The 22,918-nt window shown below is 35.0% G+C and overlaps 1 protein-coding gene across 9 annotated transcripts; it reads right to left on the bottom strand.

Annotated features, from left to right (window-relative positions):
* LINS1 (lines homolog 1) lies at positions 1-22,734 on the bottom strand. Of its 9 annotated transcripts, XM_069098459.1 has the most exons (9): positions 22,279-22,730; positions 21,239-21,639; positions 20,316-20,422; positions 7,230-7,687; positions 7,051-7,140; positions 4,993-5,134; positions 3,655-4,251; positions 2,124-2,295; positions 1-886 (listed from the first exon to the last, which is right to left on the bottom strand). In XM_069098459.1, exons 4-9 carry the CDS (start codon positions 7,623-7,625, stop codon positions 4-6), a joined length of 2,280 nt encoding a protein of 759 aa, XP_068954560.1. In that variant the 5' UTR covers positions 7,626-7,687; positions 20,316-20,422; positions 21,239-21,639; positions 22,279-22,730; the 3' UTR covers positions 1-3. The 9 variants fall into 9 exon arrangements, with proteins under 9 accessions (XP_068954560.1, XP_068954565.1, XP_068954562.1 ...); XM_069098464.1 differs by lacking the exon at positions 21,239-21,639 and having other exon boundaries at positions 7,230-7,720; positions 22,605-22,734; XM_069098461.1 differs by lacking the exon at positions 21,239-21,639 and having other exon boundaries at positions 22,605-22,733.
* Between the last annotated feature and the right edge of the window lie 184 nt (positions 22,735-22,918).

The following is a 22,918-nucleotide window of genomic DNA, read 5'->3' as shown; positions in this document are numbered from 1 at the left end:
TTTTTATTTATTCTTATTTATTGCATCAATGTGTTTTAACAATTTCAATAATGCCGAAGGATTGTATGGAAAAAGATGTCTCCTGTGCAAACGAGAAATTGCTCTTTCTAGTTCTTTCAAGCATTTCAATGTCTTACAAGATATTACAGTTTGGTAGGCAGTACTCTTTGTAGCTGCTTGACAACCAAAAGATGACCGATTAGAAGATTCTTTTGGATCTAGAAGCTTGGCAGTAGACTCTAGGTAACTCTGGTTCTTTTCTCCAGTCACACTGATAGTTTCCCTTATCTCTGTAATGTCTTGAAGGTTTAAAGATGTCTGTTTAATGTTTGATAAACATTTTTCTTCCACTGATTCCTCTTCAGAATCTTCTGAGCTGTCATAATCGACAAGGCTTTGAGAAGTTCCTGGTGAAGATGTATTATCAATGCGTAAGTTGGATTGCTTCGACTTCACAATCTGCTTGTCTTTCTGTTCCGTATTTGTTCCAAAAGCAGTAGGATCAGAGGCCAAGGGTAAAAGAGCATAATGATTTGTACCACAAAAAAGAGGATGGTGAGTAGCTTGGTTGTTGCTTCTTTCTTCAACACGTGAAGTGACAATACTAAAAATATGAACACCATCTCTTAATTCTGCTATATCGAATAACTTACAAACATTTGAAAAATTGTGCCCCTCTCCTTGGAGCAGTTTTAAATACCTAACAAAGTATTCAAGAAAGCAGGTTTCTGATGAAATTAAAAAATCAAGGAGAACTGTTGCATCAAACCCAATGTTTCTTAAGAGAAATAAAAAAATACAGTGAGGATTAAAGCCATGTTCATGTGTCTGATGGTCCCAAGTTTCTTTTTCTTGGGTCATGCCCTTAGCAGCTTCATTCCATGCTCTGTAAATACATGTAGTTATACAATCCAGATTAAATATCAGCTCAACTACCAATTGTTTTCAAAGCAAATACTTAAAAAAAAACATCCTTTTCCAATATACTTAATAATTTGATCCAAAATGACAACCAGAATGAAAAAAGCAAGATACTTAATACATTCAGTGTGACCATGACAAACTGAACATGTAAAGTTCATAGAGCAGCTATTCCAGATGAAAAAAATTCAGATTTATACAAAATCAAATCCAATTTAGAAATATTCCTTTCATTGTGAGGGAATAAGAAACCAATTTTGATATAAATAAGATAAGTTCTAAAAGCTGTATATATTTTCAAACTGGATTCATATTTGACCTCTTTTAAGCCTAGCTCAAAACGCAAAGGAATTTATGTTCTTGATTAAAATCCTTTGAAAATTTGGCCCTAATAAACATTCAGTCTCATAACAGATGCTGCCAGCAATGTCATAATACAAGTAAGTACTGGCAGCAAAAAAATTTCACTTAAAATCATTAATAAGCAAACTTTCTCACTAGCCAAGAAAAGGAATAGAAATAAAGAAAATACTTTTGGATCTCAAAGAATGCAGAAGCAGAACCAGGGTAAAAGGTCATCTGTAATTTCATAATCAATTATAGATACTGTCTTTATGAAGATGTCATCACAAAATCATTTTTAAAGAAACTAAAATTCAAAATGGAAAGTTTGGTTATATTGCAAGTATATACTTATATCTACAAATATAAAGATGAAGATCATTTTTAAAGCAAGTAGTATTTCTTATTAATGAAAAAAATTACAGAATTTTAGAACTAGAAGAAATCCTCAAGAGCATTTAGTGCAATTTCTCCACTTTAGAAATGAAATGTTAAAGCCCAGAGAAGAGAAATTATTTGACTTAGGTAACACACTTAGTAGAAGAACCAGGACTAGAATGTGTGTCTCTTGACTCAATACTCTTTTTGCTGTGCCATTTACAAAGCTGCCTCAGTTAGACAAACTTTCATTGTGAGGGCTGAAATTCGTCCTGTTAATTTATATGTATAAAATTGGGCCCCATCAGAAAGTATGAATAAACACTTAATAGGAAACCACAGTTTTAGGGCTTGTTCCAGCAAAAAAGTAATAAATGCTTTTAAAAGCAACTATTAAAGTATTCTCATTTTCCTGGGATTTATTAGTACAATAATTACTTTTAAATATTTTTACTGGCTTAACTAATAAACACTATACCAACCTAGTAAACTTTAGATAAATGCTTAATGATGCTTTTGTAGCCTCCAGCATGTCATCGTCTTGTTCTATGAAGATTTTAGAGATCCATTCACAGTGATGATGCAATTTCAGGGAAGGCTGAAGGTGCTGTTTTAAGAAGGTCAATAACCCAGACATGAATTTCTGTAATTCAGCTTAAAAAAAAAATCCCCAAAATAAAATAATTAAAATATAAGCAATACTAAAGTATTCTGTGTCTTTATACAAAACTCTTACTTACAAAAACACACTCTTGTCAATAGAAATACTAAAAAAAAATTTTCTCATGGTATCTCAAGAAGGTAACTAAGTTTTAAATGGCCAATACAAAATGGAGTTAGTCATTTAAACACAATTCTCAAAAATACTTTTTATAAATCAATAGTTTAATATAGGAAACTATGGATGAAGATAATTTTTTTCAAGTAAGTTTTTTTTTTTAATTTAAATTGGTAAGTAGAATATGTATAAAAGGTTTATAACAAGTTCTGCAGTGGAAATAGTAATTATGTAAATTCAAAAATTATTACTGAATAAATATAGATATGATATAAATAGCTGAAGCCTTTGCTAATAAGATATCACTAAAACTTGAAACATTACACCTTGGGGAATTTTTTTTAACTGCAATTACACTCTAAAAGTACATAGCAATGCCACCTAGTGTTCTAAATTAGAACTGCATGAAATAGAAATCTTTCTAGAATGTTTGCATAGAAAAATCAAAGAATTTAATTTGCAAGGCTTTTAATTTGTTGTAAACAACATCTTGGTATGAAACTTTACCATGGAATTAATATTCTCTCCAGGTAAGGCTTATATCCTATGGTTTCTCTCAAGTAAAACCAAGGAATCCTTTTTACACCTAAACTGAAATATCAGAATTTAAATGGTCTTCATTTGATAGAATATCAAAATGTAACATAATAAATTAATAAATTAACCTAACTATTCAATCAATTCAATTCAATCAAAAATTCTCTGTATGCAACAAAGGATCCTCCATAATCCCCCAAGAGATCCTGAATAAGTGAAGATTTCATGCAGCCATTTCTTTAGAAAATATGTCACTAGTCAGGTCCATTTCTAATTTTTATTTATCAACTTTTTTTATGTGTCATTCTTTTACACAGGGTTATTATTATAAAAACACAATGCTTGTGTGACTATGAATTAATTTTGTTGGTCATTTTGTTCACAGAAAACCAGACACTTAAACGATATTTTTTAAAATAATAATTATTTTCTCTAAAATAAATTTAATCCATAAAATGGTAGCTGAAGAATATGCTCATTTAGAATTAAATGAAAGCAACCAATTACACAAATTTATTTCTATATAAATGCATTAATTTATAAATTATAAAAACTTAACAGTCATTTACCTAAGTTTAGGGAAAACCTCACTGGTTCAAACTGGAAAGATTTAATAAAGCTTCAAACTTAGAAAACAGCTGGTAAGATCATGCATGTATCACTCTGCTTGGAGGGTGGGAGGCAAATTAACAAATTACCTTTTACTTCATTTGCTGACGTACAATTATGCACCTTGATTTCTAAGGATTTCAGTAAAACCAAACTTGATGCTCTAAGGATGATGAGGTCATGGACAAGACTTTTATTTCCAGGTTGAACTTCACTGCCTCCAAAGTGGCTGGGTTTTCCACTAATAGATAACTGCTTCAACCATCCCAAATTCACAGCTTGCAAAAAAGCATTACCCAAAGTTAACATGTCCATATCTAAATAAGGATCTTGTTCAGCTAAAGTGGGAAGTGAAGTATTTAGCACATCTTCACCCACTTTATGTAACAGACATCTTTTAAGAAGGACGATGAACTGCTTTTTGACTAAAGAGTGAATAGGCCAGGTAATAATGTCCAAAGCACAAAATATTTTCAAATAAAAAATCCTCTGGCAAGTGAAATATAACTTCAAGTGGATTCTGGAGGCTATAAGAATTTCCAGCAACTCCAGAAAACAAATCAAGAAATTTGTAACTTTAGGATTTAATGACATATCTTGGTAGTTTTCAAAATGCTGAGAAAAAACCGAACAGTAAAAGACTTCAAAAAGAAAATCAAAAGATGTCAAAAACTGCTTCAATATTTCTGAAACAAAAAAGAAATTATAAATGGTAAATAGAAGACTATGTAAGTAATTAAAGCACAATTAAACATACATATTAACATTTTAAACAAATTTTAAGACTGATTTTATATTTGTCACAACCAAAATCATAAGAAAAACAAAATAACTAACAATTTCTACAACAAAAGCAGCTCTATGAGGACCTTAAAAACTTATGTGGAAAGCTACTTAGTAGAAAAATATAAACCAGAATAAGATAAAAATGTAAGTATAAAGTACTCATAAAGTTAGAACTTGTAAAAGGAGGGAAGGGAAAAACTTGAACTTGAAGGCTATGTGGCATAGCAAAAAAAAAAAAAAAACAACCAACAAAAAACAAACAGGGGACTTAGATTTTAAGATTCAAATCCTGTCTCTAACAATTATTACTTATGAGACCTAGACAAGTTATTTAAACACTCTGGGAGTCAATTTCCTCTATTACTGAATGAAGTTAAATAGTCTCTTCTAGCACTAAATTTCTAATATATAATCTAAAGTTCATAGGGTGATTTAATAATTGAAAACTTCAATTTCTACTTCAAAAATACAAACTTATTTTAAAAGTTAACCTATTACTCTAGGACTTTCAAAAATGTTATAGGGAAAGCCTGTCTTTCCTATTTTAGAGATAGACGGGAAGCTGTGAAATAGAACTCATTCTATATTATAAGCATGAACTTCTTTCAGTGGTAATGATAATTATGTCAAAGAACTGGCACCTGCTTTCTGTAAACATGTAGCCTTCAATATTTCTTTTATTACAGCTGTAAGAGTCCAGAGACAATATGAGATTGTATTACTCTCAGGGTAGTCAGAAAGAGTTTTTAAACAAAAAGATGTCCATGTTTTATTTACTATAGCCTGTTAGAAAAAAGAAAAAAAAAGGAATAAGTTATGCTTTGAATTTTACCACAAACCAATTATTCTTCATGATACAAATTTAATTCCATATAAGCATTTTAAAATTTTGGTCAAAAATTTATTTTCTCTCTTGCCCTTGCCATTGGAAAATGTTTTAAAATGCAGTCAGGGAAAACAAATTTTCATACTGGTCATGACCAAAAATGTCTCACTCGAAACTGAATGCCTCACCTCTGTCAGGAGGTAGGTAGCACACTATAATAAAATATAGTATCATGGGACCTCTGTCCAGTGCTTGGTCACTATATTGTTTGCCTTTAAAATGTCACTTTTATTGCAGATGGTTCTCCTAGTTCTGCTTACATCAGTTCAACAAATTTTCCTAGGTTTCTTTGAAAGCATTTTTTCATAATTTTTTATAGCACAATGTTATTCTATTACACCAATATAGTATAGTCTGTTCAACCACTCCATTTGATAGGCATCTCCTTGCTTTCCCCTTTTTTTGTCACCACAAATAGCTGTTGTGAATATTTTTGTACTTGTAGATCCCTTTTCTTTTTCTCTGATCCCTCTGGGATATAGGCCCAGCAATGGTATAAACAGTTCAAATGGTACACAGTGTATTGAGTTTTTGAGAAGTTCTATTTCTCAGAATGACTAAATCAATTCACTGCTTCACCAACAGAGTATTAATTAGCTGTTCTACTAGAGTCCCTTCATTAGTAATTTTTCTTTTTATCATCTTTGGGATGAAAGCATGGAAAAACTTGAGAGTTGTTCTAATTTGAAGTTTTTGAATTATTAGTTTTTTTAATATGGCTAATGATAAATTTTATTTCTTCCATAAAAAATTGCCAGTTCATATCATTTGACTATTTATCAACGGGAGATTGACTTTTAGTCTTTTAATATGAATCAGTCTCTTATGTTTCTGGGAAATTTTGCCCTTATCAGAGAAATCTGCTTCAAAGATTTTTTTTCTTTTCTTTTGTCCTCTCTAATTTCTCCTTCAAAGACTTTCCTCCTCTACTTATCAGTTATTATTCTAAGTTTAACTGCATTGGCTTTATTTGTAAAAAGAAAAAAAAACTTGTTATTTTTACATAATCAAAATTCCCCTATAAAATATTTATACCAAATGATATCCCCACCCCCAATTTTAGAATTCTATGAAAAAATTCCATGAAAAATTCTATGAATAGGCTGTCTGAAATTACATATCCTAGTATTACTCAAGCCAATAAGTGATATTAATTGCTATTTGTTTATTTGTGAAGTAGAAGCTAAACTATAGGGTGGCTAGGTGGCGCAGTGAGTAAAGCGATGGCCCTGGAGTCAGGAGGACCCAATTTCGGTTCCAGGCTCAGACACTTAACACCACACAGAAAAACTAGCTGTGTAACCTTGGGCAAGTTACTTAACCCCAACTGCCCTCCAAAAGACAACAACAACAAAAAAGAAGTTAAACTATAAAAGAGGAAATGAAGCTCAACTTATTTGCATATAGTATATATGTATATGTACATATAGAGAGATAGATGTGGTAGGGGGACTATCTTAAAGGCTATTCTTAAAAATTTATGCTAATTTATATATTTTCACTAAACTTTATGATAATAATGTATTCAAGTTTTTGAATTCTGATTCTTTACTCTCACATTTATATTATTAGAATGTTATTTAGCATAATACAGTACTAATCAAAGGGTTTAGAGAATAAAATTTTATCAGTGCTTCTTAAATTGTGGGTTGCAACCCAGTCTAAGAAGCACTGAAGGGGTCATGAGTGGACAAAGTTTAAGAAGCCCTGTTTTAAATGAAAAGAAAAATCTCAAAATAATCACTTGAATGATTTTTAAGAAAGTTTATTTATAGAAGAAATATATCATTTGGTAACAATTTTCTATACTCACCTTTTCTCTGAGTTGTAAATATAAGAGTGAGGCAAGACACTTTGCAGCCATATGAGATAACAACTTATCAGAACCATGGAATGTGCCGATCTGAGCAAAAGCAAATATTCATATCTTAAAAATCTGAATTTTAAATTCTCAAACTTGATATTAATATTTTTAAGTAAAGAAAAACTTACTAATTTAGACTCCAGTTCATATGGCTTTAAAAGAATTTCAATTATATCACTATACTTCTCTTTTATACTGAATTCCATTTTTTTAGATAGTATTTTGGTTAACATCATCTTGATGACTGTTAATTGAAGCAGCATTATATCTCTGGGATTACTAACTTGAAAATTCATTTTCAAATTCATTGATGCTACAGGAGTGGGAGTGGCATCAATGTTGACAGAACTAGCTTGGTTACCATGATGAACACATGGCCACTTCAGGAAATCTGATGTGGATAAATCTTGGGCTGAAAAAGGCAGATTGAGATAAAATGCATATTCTTGGCTCTCTTTTTCAAGTGGACCTCCAAGAAGCATCTTCTTATATAACTGTTCTAAAACTTGATAGGAAGCTTCCATTTTTTCCCAAGATGTTATTTGTTTGATTTCAATTTTCTTGAAGCAACTGTAGTCTCTCCAACCTAAACACAAGCAGAATATTACTTTACATATACCTAAAATAAAAACAAATACAACAGCATTAAAAACTTAATTTGTAATACTACAAACTTAACTCTTTCTATTCAATCACTTAATTTACTTTTAAAACTGATGATATGCAATTAAAAAAATATAAAAACTTTTTAATAGCAACATGGCACAAAACACAGGCCCTGGAATTTTTAATGACTTTTTGAGTGGAATAACTCAAATAAGTTTGTAATCAACTATAATTAACATCTTTAAATGAAAATTATAGTCGAATTAGAGTCAATTTGATTTGGCAAATATTGATTGTCTACTACATGCATTACATTCTGTTAGGCACCAGGAGAAAATGTTTAGGTAAAACACAATTCTTGCACTAAAGTAACACATCTAGTAAGGAGATGACACATAGGCAAAACAAATCATCTAAATGCATAAGCAAAGTCCAAGTCAAATGCTACATGATACCCAAGTGGACAAAGGTCACTTCTGCCTAGGAAAGATCAAGGAAAGAATGTATTCTGAAAATTTGGTACATTTCCTTCCTTGGACATCTTCCAAGATGCTAGGTAAATTATAGTGGGAATTTGAAGTAAGAGTTATGGTTGGTACCTTCTAACTCTCCAGTTGTGATTTTTTTTCTTTTAAATTTTGAGGTAGCATTTCAGGTGGCTTTAAAAGGTATATAAAATGTTTTAAAGCAGAGGTGTCAGATATAAAGCTTGTAACACTCCCACCTGCTGCATGAATCAAATTAAATATTGAACAAAATAAATAAAACCATATTAAATGTAGATATTACATTTTAAAATTAAGGCAATATATGGTTCATAGGAATTCTCACGTATGGATTAATGGCTCTCATTTCTACTCGATTTTTTTTTTTGCTTTTTTGAGGAAAATTTGGGTTAAGTGACTTGCCCAAGGTCACACAGCTAGTTTTTGTGTTAAGTGTCTGGGGCCAGATTTGAACTCAGGTCCTCCTGACTCCAGGGCCGGTGCTCTATTCACTGCGCCACCTAGCTGCCCCTCTACTTGAATTTAACTCCAACGTTTTAAAGGATGCAACAGACCAGGCAAGCATGAAAGGCAAAAGGTAGGAAACAATAGGAAAAAGTACAGGGTATGTTTAGCTGCAGATAATATATGTGGAGAAAAGCAGGGAAGGGATTAGCATTTATATAGTGTTTACCATATACCAGGCACTGTGCTAAAAGCTTTCATAACCACCCTGGGAAGTAGCTGTTATCTCCAATTTACTCCAATTATTGTTATCTCCAATTTACAAAAGAGAAAGTAAGGCAAACAGGTTAAAGTGACTTGCCCAGGGTCATATAGCTAGTTAAGTAGCTAAGGTCAAATCTGAACTCAAGGCATGCTGACTCCAGATCCAGTACTCTATCCACTATATCCTCGAGCTGCCTTAGTAGCATAAGATCAGGTTAGAAAGACAGGGAGGTGGTCAGGTTGTGGAGAACTTCAATGCCAGGCAGAAAAGACTGATTTTAAGCAAAGAAGTAATCCAACAAACAATGGATTACAGTAGGCAGAGTGGAGGCTACAGTCCCAGTAGGGAGAAATAAGGTCCTTGAGCAAAGTGGTGACTATGTGAAGAGACAGGGTAAATGAGAGAAATACTGCCAAAGTTGTCTCTAGAGGACATAAAACAATGTTTTACCATAGTAGTTGCTTAAAAAATATTTGGATTTTATTGATAACTAATTGGATATGAGAGAAAGGATTGAGGAAAGGATCAAAGATAACAGCAAGGTTTGAACATGGAAGCCTGGTAGTCCCACTGATAGAAAAAGTAAATTAGGAAGGAGAATTTGGTTTTTGATCTGCTAACTGAGGAAATAGCTCTTCTAGGCAAATATGTCCTGCAAGGAGAGATATGGCTTTTCGACTTGGAAAAATAAATTAGGGATTGAGATGGAAATTTAGGAATTACAAGTATACAGGTGACAGTTAAAGTACTAGGAATGAATGGAATTGCAGAGACAATGCATAAAAGAAAAGAGAATGGATGACAAAACCTATTTAACCTATTCAAAAAAGACAGCAAAGGAGACAGAAGGTATGTTTTTGAGAAAAGGACCAAGAGAAAGATGCAAAGTCAAGGGGAAGAGGGAGTATTCAGAACTTTTAATTAATCTCTTCCGGAAATATACAATCCATTTTTAAAAAGAAAAAAATCCAGTTTTTATGAAGCTTAAAATCCTCTTTCAAAAGAGCAAGAACAAAATTCAAAAGAGCACTAAGAATGATTACAAAAACGTGACATAAATCTATATGGAAAATGCTTAGAATGGGCTTGCAAAAAAAAAAAAAAGCTAAAGACAAAAAACAATTCTTTCTTAAAGTTATGTGTAGAATAGGATAGTATTTAGAACAGGAAATGTCCTAAAATTTCATTTAGTCCAACCCCTCATTTTAAACGTGAGGAACTAAGACCCAAAGGTCTTACATGTTTAAGGTCTTAATAAGGCAGTAACAGAGCAGGCAATGGATCTCAGGCTCTTCAAATATAGGAATTAAGTGAACCCAGACACTTCACATCTGGGACTTGCTTAGGGAAAATGACACAATATTAAGAGAGGAGATGGATTACTCTACCCCTACTTATTTTCATCTTTTCCATCAAGGAGAAACCTCACTTTAAAAATGATAAAGCAAACAGCATTAAGAAAGTCTAAAAGAAAATATAAGGAAACATCTAGCCATTTTAAATTAATTTCAAATTTGTGATTTAAACAAAATATATCCTGTAGTTTCAAAAGAACTTCTAAATTATTTCCTAATCATGCAAGTTCTCACCCATGCAGTCACTGTTCACTCTTCCCTCTCCCTCACCCCTATCTCCATGTAACCATTCGACTGAATCTCTATCCAAGTGCTGTCTGACTCTATGTTTACATCTCTTATATTTGCTCCCTTTTTTCTATTCCCCTAACCACTAACTCATGTTTCTGGTCTTCATCATCTCTCACTTCAACTATTATAAGAGCCTTCAGATTGTTATCCCTTGCTTCTCCAACCCATTCTGTACACAGGTGTAAAAATAATCTTCCTAAGGTAGAGGGCTGACCATGTCACTCAAATCATTGCTATAAAAACCTTTGGTAGCTCCTTAAAGGAGGGATGCACAACAAAATATATGGTACTTGACCTTGTAGTTAAGTAAAATCTCTATAACCTGGCTCCGACCTCCCTTTCCAGATGTACTTTAGCATTATTCTCCATGAGGTAGAAGTAGGGACAAAATGTGTTCCAGGCACAGGTCAACAGAAAGACATAAAGATGCAAGTAAGTATAGCATGGTGTCAGTAACAGAGAGAAAGTTAAGCTAGGCTGCAAAATCCAGGAGAGTAATGTATGAGGCAGGAAGGATAGGCTGGTAGCAGGTTGTGGAGGGCTTTATGGAACCAGTGGAGCTTACTGCACAGGGAAGCAATATAGTAAGATCTGTACTTAAGGAAAATCACTTTGGGGTCAATGTGGAGGATACACTGGAGTGGAGACTGATGAGAGAAAGAGAGAGACAGAGAGAAAGAGACCGACCAGTGATGACGCCATTACAATAACTAAGAGGTAATGAGATCATAAGGCAAGGCAGTGGTTTTGAGTAGAACTAGATGTTATGGAGTTTGAAATGAGACTTGGCAACTGACTGGATAAGTGGGAATAGGAATGGTGAGGAATTGAGGACGAACATAGCATACCAATTTCTGGAAGACTTTCATGATTTCTTTATGGACAAAAGAAATGTGGCTCATTAATGATAATACAGTTAAACGGGTTCTTAAGTGGCCGGACAACTATACCTAAAAATTTTGATTCATTTCAGGTTAGAAGATCTCTAATGAATGATGTGCCACTAGGCATATCCTTGGCAGAGCTGGGACAAAACATCTGTCCTTATGTGGGTTTAAAAATTGGTATACTCTCAGCTTTTGAAAACAGGGTTTTGTATTATTGCATAATTACAGGTTTTAAGACTTTACTGAAATAGGACCTAAGCCATTACTTAATGCAAAAGACTCATATGCCATAGAAAATATAATTTTTTTGGCATTAAAAAAGTAGACATTGGGGCAAAAAGCTTTCAGGCTACATCTATGATTTCACTGATGTGGAATTTTCCTCCTTATTAATACAGTTTCAACTCACCTATATAGGCTTTAAAGATTGCTTGGGGGAACCAAGAGATTAACTGACTTGTCCATGATCAAACACACAGTACATGTCAGAAGACAGACTTAAGCCTGTATCTTCCTGACTCTGAAGGCCTGTTCTGTATCCATTATATAACACTGCCTTTTCAGGCTTTTATAAAAAGTAATATTTAAAAGGATTTCTCATTATGAACCTCCCCTCCCCCATAGAATTTCCATCACTACAAGTCTTCAGGTTGGATGTCAAGGGTATTTTAAGTGGGAATTTCTACTGAGGTGCTAATTGGACTAAATAACCTATGGCTTTAAAATAAGATTCAGTATAGTCATCCCTTGATATTCATGGTTTTGGTTATTTGTGGGTTGGCCACTGATATTTAAATGGGAATTTTTTAAGATTTGTGGTGTACTAAAGAAAATCACAAACATACATATGTAAAGAAAAGTAAAAAAAAAATCTAAGTCACAAATGCATAAATATATATTATTAATCTATTTTATTTACTATAATAAATATACATACATAAATTTATTATGAAATTAACTTTTGTTAGAAATTTCAGCGCACTAAACTCCAGGCTAAGCCAGGGGTGGGGAACCTGTGGCCTTGAGGCCACATACAGCTTTCTAGGTTCTTGGGTGCAGCCTTCTAAGTCCAAGTTTTACAGAACAAATCCTTTTATTAAAGAGATACGTTCTGTGAAGTTTGGATTCAGTCAAAGGGCTACACTTGAGGACTTAAGAGGGTCACATGTGGCCTCAAGGCCACAGTTCCCCACCCCTGGGCTAAGCACTCTCTTTAGGAAAGCTTCCTTTTTGTCTCATTGAATCTTGCACTTTTTGTAGAAAGAAATCTGTGAAGTAGTTATTGTAGCTACACTGGCAGCTGTGAAGAGGCCACATAGTGTACAAGACATTACTTGTTTTATGTGTTAAATAAATATGGTCAGAATTATTAAAAATAAAGGTTTGGGGATGGGGCTTAGAGTTATTCACAGCTTTTCATAATCATGGAGGCTTTTACCCCTAACCCCTACGAATGTTGAGTTACAACTGTACTGTTGTACCCTTGGCAGCAGCCTGTCTTGTATAATTCTATTCTGATCCTTGAATCTGACCTATTCAACATTTTAATTAGTGATTTGGATGAGGCCATGGAAAGTATGTTTATCAAATCTGCAAATAACACAAAACTAAAGATAGCAAATACATTGATAATTAGAATCAAAAATGATATAGTTAGGATAGCTAATTTACTGAACACTTAAGTGTGTATAAGGTACTGTGAACAGACTGACTTCTAAGGTAGAGGTTTCCCATCACTGAAGGTGTTCAAGCATACATTACAGATAACTTCCCAGGACTGTTAGGAAACTGAATGGAGGGGGAGGGAGAAAGAGGCAAGACAGTAAGTAGAAGAGTATGGAAGAAGTATGATGAGATGACAACTAAAGTCTATTCCAAATCTAAGATTTGTTAATGACCCAAGGGTCAATGTAATTATAGACTAGTTTCCTTTATCATCTACACCTATACTTACAGTATTGTATAATAACTCATGCTAAAAAGCATACTTAACTATAAAATCCTGAATAATACCTTACATTTCTATAACATTTTAAAGTTTACAAAGTACTTTACTTGCATTTGATTCTTAATTCTATGAGTTAGGTACTCTAAGATATCTGTCATCTCACTGATCTGGGTTATTTCCTCCAATATCACAAATTACAACCCATCTAGGCCTGATCATCCTGACTATTCATGTCCTCCCATAAATTCACCACAGAGGTGTTTTCCCAGTGTGCTGGTGGCCTTTCTTGAGTTCACCTAACAATAAAGGTTCATTAATAACCCATCATTTTTATCACGAGTAACCCATTTTTTTTTCCATCAAAAGTTCCTATACCTTTCTTTATATTGTTTCTTTTGACTAATTCCTTACTCAAAATATCTTTCAGTGTTGAAACTCACCACACATTTCTGGGTGATTTTCAATCCATTTCTTTGGAAACTAGTGTTGTATGACTTATAGCCATACATCACCACCTGAATATTGGCATTAAAAAAATTGGCCTTTGTTTCAAAGAGAAGTCTGGGACTATTACAAAAATTTTACAATTTCCTAAAAGCAATATAATCTACTCATTAAATCCTGTTCAAATCTGGGACCAGTTCGCTGCCGAGGTAAAGGTATTGACCAAAATACATACGCTAATTTCCAAGTTCTTTAGTTTGTCTACTTAATTGCATCAAAGTCCATACAAGCAGTGTTCTTTATCCACTTTTTTTTCTATGTGGATAGTCAGGCCAAACTTTTTAGGGGGGTGCTGGATCTTGTTTAGAAGGCAATATTCCCAGACTTGATGTAATCTTTCACCTGTGAGCAGAAATATCTGGTTCTGTGACCTAGGCTCTCTATACTAGACCACCTCCATGACAATGAGGTAAATATGTATTATACGATTTCATGCCTTGCTAGGCACAAATAACCAGAGGGTCAAACCAGGCTCTCCATAAGATTATCTCTCTTTTACAGAAGAGAAAACTGAAGTTCAGAAAAGATAAGAGACTTTTCTCTAGTCACACAGCTTCATAAGCAGCAGCACCAAGAACCAAATACATGTCTCTCAAATCTACCCATTTAACACTGCCTTGTCAGTGTGGTAGAAGACTATAGATCTGGTCTTCAATGTCACTTTCTTGGCTCTGTTACTAACCAGCTAGGGAACCCCATGGAAATCATTTCCCTTCATCATACTCTGATTTCTTTACCTATAAACCGAAAGAATTGGATGGGACCATGACTATAGCCCTTTAGCCAAAAGATTCTTTAAGTCTTTAAGTGTTTGAGGCATCTGTTTCAGAAACTTCAATTTATAAAGCACAGCTATTCATATGAAGATGACCTACCTCACAAATTCTTTACAAAATGCAAAAAAAAAAAAAGTGGTTTTTAAGTGAAAGCATGTGACCAAGAACTTAAGTTTTATTCTTAAGTGTAATATCTTCAACTACACAGATCTAGAACACTATGTTATTTTGTGTCTGCATTTCAATAAAAATTTAAGCTAATTAAGATTAATTAACAAAATTTCTAAATCTCAAGCAAATCAGAATGGAAATTTTCAATAGGTATAAAAAATATGTGTTTTCCTCAGGGAAAAACAAAAACGGAAAAGATATCTGAGAAGGGCAGATCTCTTAAAAGTACAATTTGTTCACTGGGAAGACAACATTGTCACATCATTGTAATTCCAAAAGTATCAAATGATGGGTTGCAAGTAATCTATGTCTTATATTCAGCCAAACAAAATAACAGACTCCCTTCTGAAATGCCTAATAATTTTTTGTTTCCTGATAGTTTCAGAAATAAAAAACATTACTGATACCAATTAGGAAAAACAAAATCTGAGAACTGTAGGGAAATGCAGTAATAAATGTAGGGAAAGAAATATGTGATCTGAAGTCAGAGAACGTGGATATGAATTTTTCATATTGTTACATGCTACCTATGTGACTCTAGGTAATTGACAACTTCTCTGGGTCTCAGTTTTCTCATCTGTAAAATGAAGGGGTTAGACCAGATGATCTTTAAGTTTCCTTTCAGTACATGATCCTATATAAAGTAATGCCTCTATTAATGAACAGGTTATATTCCAATGATTTTTTTAAATCAAAAATGCCATAAGCAGAGGTAAAAATGATACAGGAGACACAAATGTGCATATCAAGACAAAAATTTTAAATCCTTTAACAGTGAATAAAATAAAGTATAATAAGCTGAAAAAATATTCGTAAATCTTGGGGAAGGATGCAGATTTAGGTGGAGGTTATATTAAAATTATGAGAAGTAGAGAAGAGGAAGCCTTCAATTCTCAGGAAAGGAAAAGGGGTAAGGAGGTTTAGAAATTATTCATGGGTCATCCTCTTAAGAGTCAACCCCTCACTCTATCCTTTTGAGATTGTTTGGGATCCCAGTTCCATCATCCACATGTTAGTTATCCCTCTTATCTTCATATCCTTCACAAATTAAGCACATCACCTATGCCTTCATCCAAATAACCGAGAAAAATGCTACACAGGATAAGGCCTTATGACACTTTACTGAACACAACAGTCTTATGTTCAGTCAGTTCCAAATCAACCTACATGATAATATAGATACAATAGTACTATACCCTCATGGAATTCTCACCTACTTTCCTCAGTATTTGGTTCAAAATGCTCTCTGAATGTCCCTCCTAAAAAAGTGTACATTTCTTGCTCTCCATACTCACAGAAGTAACTACTGCAATACCTGTAGCTCCAGAGACCAATCATCCTTGCAAATCATCCCTTCCTAGAACCACGCTCCTCTAATGCCAGAAGGTCCCTTGGTTAATTGCACCTAAGCATCCCTAGTGACTTGAGGGAGAAGGGGAGAGAAGAGAAAGAGGGAATATCTGAAAAATAAGCACCAAGATTTACATAAGGCTGTGAGAACCACTTACAAATGAAGAAACTGAAGTGACCTGCCCAGGGTCACGTGTGTAGCAAGTTCCAGTGATGGAATTCAAAGTGAGGATTTCAAGACCAGATAATTACTTCCTATTATATGTCAGTATATAATGGATTTTCTCAGCTCAACTCTAGAACCTCAAGCAATCTTAAAAGGATTAATTAAGAGGTAACTCCAAGTAGAGTATACCAGTATACCCAGGGGGATTTGGGAGCCTAATCTCAGAATCTGGCTTCAGAAGTCTGAAATTCCTTTAAGGATAAGAAACAAGCTTTAATTTCACATCACAAATTTTAAAATGCAAATGTTTAGTTGCTTCTGTGTGAAATGATAACAAAAAATAAAGTGTTAATCCCCAGTTGAACATAAAAGACTAGAACTGACAACTTCAAATTTATAGAAACTAAAAGCCATTCCCCAATATATAAATGGCAAGAGGATACAAACATTCAGTTTTTAAAGAAAAAAAATCCAAGTTATCAATAACCATATGAGGAAATGCTCTTAATCTCTAATAATTAGAGAAATGCATATTAAAGCAACTTTGAAGTTCTACCTTATAGCAATCAGACTGGCAAAGATGACAACAAAAAAAAAACAAAAACAACCAGACCATGGAGGGGCTGTGGAAAAATAGGTAAAATTAGTGCATTGTTGACCAATCTGTGAATTGGTCCAGCTATTTTGGAAAGCAATTAGGAACTAGGCCCATAAATTTACCAAACGGTTCATACCCTTTGACCTAGCTAAATGACTTCTAAGCCTATACCCCCAAAACAAATCAAAGAAAGAGGAAAGGGAACTATCTAAATATATCATAGTAACTTTCTTCATGGCAACTCAAAATTAGAAATTAAGGGACTATCCTGTCATTGAAGAATGGCTAAATAAATTGTGGTACATAAATGTAATGGGGCATTATCATGCCTTAAGAAATGATGAAATGGACAATTTCAGAGGCAACCAGGAAGACTTCTGTTAACTGATCTAGAATAAAGTGTATAGAGCAAAGAAAACAATTCATACAATGATAATATTATAGAGAAAAAAAAAAACTGAAAGATTTTCGAGCTCTATCAATGCAATGATAAACCACAGGTCCAAAAGAATGAAGATGAAACACCCCACTCATCTCCTGACAGAAACATGATGGAACTTAAAATGAAGGAAAAAGGCATAAATTTTCAGACATGAGTAAACTAGAAATTTGTTTTGCTGAACTATGTTGCTATGTGCTGGTAGACTTTTTTTAGGTTTAAAAAAAATCTGGCTTCATGGGTTTGATGAATATGAACAAGATATGCCCAAGATATGCACAAAGATGAGGAACTTGTCAACATGGAGGGTAAAAAGCATAAGATGTTGGGTACAGAAGAAAAATGTCTTAAATTTAACCTCTACTCTATGGTTGCAGACAAAGGGAACTTGTGCAGAGAGGTGTTTTTCCCCTAATACAGTTCTAAATTTATGTGACTATTTCGCATGATTTATGAAGTTTTCCTTATTTTTAAAAAGGTAAGAAACAATTTTGTTCCTAGAGAATCAGTAGTTACTTGAATATCACCATAAGCAAGAACACTAGAAATTACCTACTTCTGTATGGATTGACAATTATCATTCTAGACAGACAAATTTTAAATGTTCATATTTTTAGAAATTTTATTTAGATTTCTACTAAAAATAGTTCTACAGTCTAATGTTGGACACTGGCTAAATTATATTTTGCTAAATGATTTCTTAAAGGCAAAATTGTATTAATCACTGTAAGAAAAAGTCACCTGAATTAAAAATGTCAACTTCTAGTTATGTGGCAATTAATACTATACTGAAGACTTGCTAATCACCCTAAAATACCCCCCCCAAAATAACAGAAACATTGGCAGAAAAAAAAAGTTATAGAGTAAATAATCTAGGACAAAGTAATGAAGGCTGCTAGATGGCTCAGTGGATAGAGTGCAGAGCCTGGAGTCAGGAAGATGTGAGTTCAAATCCCCCCTCAGATACTAACTAGCTGCGTGACCCAGGACAAATCACTTAATTTCAATTTGATTAATTCACTAGACAAGAAAATGTCAAACCACTCCATTATCTTTGCCAATAAAACTCCATACAGAGTCACAAAGAGTGGGGCACAACTGAATGACTGAACAGCAAAAATACAGTAAATAATCTGGAACAATGTAATGTATTGCTTACATTACTCTATCTCCGCTAACTACAAAAAAGGATTTCATGCATTTCATCAAACCCCTGCATTCTTGATGAAATAAAAGATGATTTAGAGAAATCAGAATTTGACAGCCTACTCTGCAGTCTTCTTTTTCAGGTTGTGTTTATTCATTGTTAGCATATATTAATAACAAAACTAAATTATCCTATCTTAGGATATAAAGTCTTTTTTTCATTCAAGAATTAAACTCAAATTTGAGGCACAATTTTATGATCTAAGGTATCATAAAATTTGTTCCCAATTACTTTGTGAACATGCTCATTTTTTGCTTCCATTCAAATTTTCTGTCTAAAACGAATGGAAAATATGCTAAAAAACAAGTGGTCATTGGTTAAAAAGCATTCTGCAGAAAAGTTTCCTTAAAAAATCCAAAGTAGGGAGAAGCTATCATCAAATTTAGAATGAACCAAAAAAAAGGGCAGGGGGTGGGATGGGGGTGAAAGAGGGTCAGGAAAGAAGTACTTTGCATATTGTTTCAGTGGTTTCAGTCTCATCCAGTCTTAACCCCAAAACACTCCGGTCCTAGAAGAAGCTCTTTTTGGTCACTGTTTGGGTTCTGTCTCACTCAGAATAAATGTAAATAACAATTGTTTGTTTTGGCTAGAAACCATGAGGGTCTTCTCCCAGATCTATTTTTTTTTAAAGAGGCCATTTTTTTTTAATTTTTTTTATTTTAAGCAATCGAGGTTAAGTAACTTGCTCAAGGTTACACGGCCAGTTATTTCTGGGTGTGGTGCTGAGTGTCTGAGCCCGGGATTCGATCTCCAGGTCTTCTCAACACTGGAGCCGGTGCTCTTACTCGCTGAGCCACCTGGCCGCCCCTAAGCAATTGGGGTTAAGTAACTTGCTCAAGGTTACACGGCCAGGTGTTTCTGGGTGGGTGCTAAGTGTCTGAGCCCGGGATTCGATCTCAGGTCTTCTCAACACTGGAGCCAGTGCTCTTACTTGCTGTGCTACCTGGCCGCCCCGCGAGAGGCCATTTTTTAAAAACCTTAATCACTGAACGAAGACCTGTTAAGGACCTTAGCTTGAAAATTCCAAATGCATCCTGGACCATCTCCAGTTGTCCTAATCCATATCTTGCCCCTGGATTCAAATAACCGCAGAGGAGAAAGTAAGGATGATCACTTTGAACAGCCCTCCCTCACTTAAATCCAATTCACTTGAATGTCATGGCCTCACGACCCTAAAATCATGGTCCTCTTCAAGAATAAAGGACAAACAGTAGCAGTTGTGTCCAACTCTTTGTGACCCCATTTGAGTTTTACTTGGCAAAGATACTGGAGAGGTTTGCTGTTTCTTCCTCTAGCTCATTTTACAGATGAGGAACTGAGGCAAACAGGGTTAAGTGATTTGCAAAGCATCACAAACCTAGTGTCTGAGGTTGAATTTGAATGAGTCTTCCTGAGTCCAGGCCCAGCACTCTAACCCTTATGCCACCTACCTGTCCCACTGTGCCACCTGGAAGGTATTTAAATACACAGTTGCAAATAATAAAGAAAATTAGGTTTTGATGACATGTACTTTTAAATTTTAATTCTGGACCAATATTATGGTCTGTGGTTTCATTAAAGATGACATTCTGATTGTTTTGAAGATCATTTTAACTTCAATGTTATGAGCAGGAGAAGCAGTATGTAGTAGCAAGAATCTAAACAAAACCAGAAAAACTGGGTATCAACAACTCACTCAGCAACCTTGGACAAGTTACTTACCTTTTCTGGGTCACAGTAATCTCACTTGTGATATAAATTGTTTGTAGCAGATCATCTCTCAAGCGTTCCATTCCAATAATAAAACAGTTTACTATCAATGTAGTTTCCTAAAATGAAATTATTCATTTTGAAATGTTTTGCCTGTGGAAATTAATAGTATAATATAAAAAAAATTACTAAGGATATTGAGAAACTATGTGCCACTAAAAAGTATAAGCTTTACAAATGTATTAATTCAACAGACTTTATATTAAAGGCTAGGTATAAAGGGAAACAAAAGTATAAGAAAACACACACACACACACATGATTAGCTGTTTACCCTGGGCAAGTCACTTAATCCTGTTTGCCTCAGTTTCCTCATCTTAAAGGAGCTGGAGAAGAAAATGGCAAACCACTCCAGTATTTTTGCCAGGAAAACTCCAAATGGAATCATGAAGAGGTGGACACAACTCAAATGATAGAACAACATCGGTAGTAAGGTTCTCCAGAGGTTTCTTTGCATATGATATTTTATTAACTACATCAAGTCTAGGCAGGTTTCACAGCCTCCTAAGTGATATTTATTATGGAGAGTTTGACCTACTGATCTACAAGGGTGGGAAAAACAAGCAGATGAAGAATGCCTACTGTGCAGGCTTATAAGTCAGCTATGTATAGATAAACCATCAGTAACTATATCTTGAACAGCTACCTCACCCAGGCAATGATCTAGTTCTAGAACTTCCTGGAACAGGACAGTAGGCTGGAGTGACTTTGGAAAATAACACAATGTTTTTAAGTTTCTCTCTGAAACAAAGGTTTATCTTTTTACCCTAACATTTTCTCACAGCACAGTTTAGAACTACACACACACACACACACACACACACACACACACACACACACCCCTCTCCATTCCCAGTGTAATCATTTTGAACATACTTATTTAAATACTTCCAAAATCTATTTCAAGTGGGCACACTGCAGCAATGCAGATCACAATCTGACACTGCTCAGAGGTGATTCAATGGATTGCTGAAGCCAAAAATAAACAAACTTAATTTTCTTTCCAATCCTTTGGTGAAGGGATTCTAAGAGATACTCATAGCCATTTCAGCTTAGCAAAATCTATTTCGACCTGCACTTTGCAGGCTTAACATTTGGGGACTAAAGATCAACTCTCCTGCAACAATGAAGCATTACAGTGGAAATTCAATGGGTGTCTTTTACAATGTTGTTCAGCAGTTTTTCAGTCATGTCTGACTCTTCCGGACACTATTTGGTGTTTTCTTGGCAAAGATATTGGAGTGGTTTGCCATTTTCTTCTCCAGCTCATTTTATATCTGAGGAATTGAAGTAAAGAGACTTAAGTGACTTGCCCAGCAGTCTGTATAATACTGCACTGTGGAAAACATTATAAAATTATTTAGAAGGAAGCAAAATTTGGACCTCACAAATTTGTGACCATCTGGTCTGTGCTCAAAGGTCACTGACTCAGAGCTTGTAGAGACCTCACATCACTTTAAGGCTTACTTTTTCAAACTTTCTTCATTTGAAAAAAATCCACTAAGCAAAAAACAGTAGCAAAAACGTGATAGCAATTTGGTAACATCTTCATAACGTAAATAAAGCTACTAAGTTAAATATAAATAACGCTTATTCCCTAAAATTAAATATTATTCATTCCTTGAAGTAGGTGGAGGTTTTTAAAATATAGTGGTCCATTAATTAGTCCGACTTCCCTCGGACTACAAAGTAGCAAAATATGCAATTTAGTAACAGATCACTGGCTTACACTGACTTGGATCTTTAACATTCAGAAAACGCGTTCCCCACAAAAGCACAACGAAGTAGACGGCCCAAGTAGCATTTCTATTTTACAAACTTCTGGTCCATGCTTCTTTCTAAGAGTCACGACTTTTTAGGCGTATTTAAGAAAAACAATTTGATCGATGCCGGCCCCTGACCTCGGGAAAACTCACCCTTTAGTCCCTTAAAACTTTTGGAAACGCACGTGCAGAACTCTGGGCTGGAAGGCTACGACAGCTCCTCCCAGCGCCCTCCGCGTCACAGGGAAGTAGCTTTCAGCCCAGCCTGGAAGGGCTGCCGGGCTGATGATCCGGGAGGGGCTGCGGGGCTTCCACTTCCTTTGGGGTGGGGCAGCCGCCGTCACCTATCCCTACCCTCAGCTTCCCGGGCCCCCTTTCTCCCTCCCCTAGTCAGCCCCTTCCCCTTCAGTCAGTCTTAAAAACTCCTTGGCGAAGATTCCCTTACTCCCCTGCGTCCTCCTCTCCTTCCATCACGTCACCGTTTTTATCGGCCCAGGAGTCCCATATAAGCAGCCCCGCCTTCACGCTCTGGCTCCAACAGGACCAGGGATCCCAGGAACACTGATCCTACCCTACCTCCAGGGCACCGTAGTTCGAAGAGATTCGTTCCTCCCTAGTCTCCGCCCACCGCATGCGCAGAGACCCCTCCCTCGCGCTGTCGTCGCTTAGCAACTTCCCCGAGTCCTCTCTCTAGGGGAGGAGTCTGGAAGGGAGTGGAGAAGCGGTGAGGGGAGCGGGGAGCGGAGCCAATCGGAGACGAGTCCTGGCGCAGAACGGCACGCCTCTTCCAACT

This window comes from Petaurus breviceps, unplaced genomic scaffold (assembly GCF_028583685.1).
Source record: "Petaurus breviceps papuanus isolate PSGF00001 unplaced genomic scaffold, PetGlider_PUasm1.0 37, whole genome shotgun sequence".
NCBI lineage: Eukaryota > Metazoa > Chordata > Mammalia > Diprotodontia > Petauridae > Petaurus > Petaurus breviceps.
The sequence above is the reverse complement of the archived record's forward strand: the minus strand, read 5'-3'. Positions and strand labels throughout refer to the sequence as shown.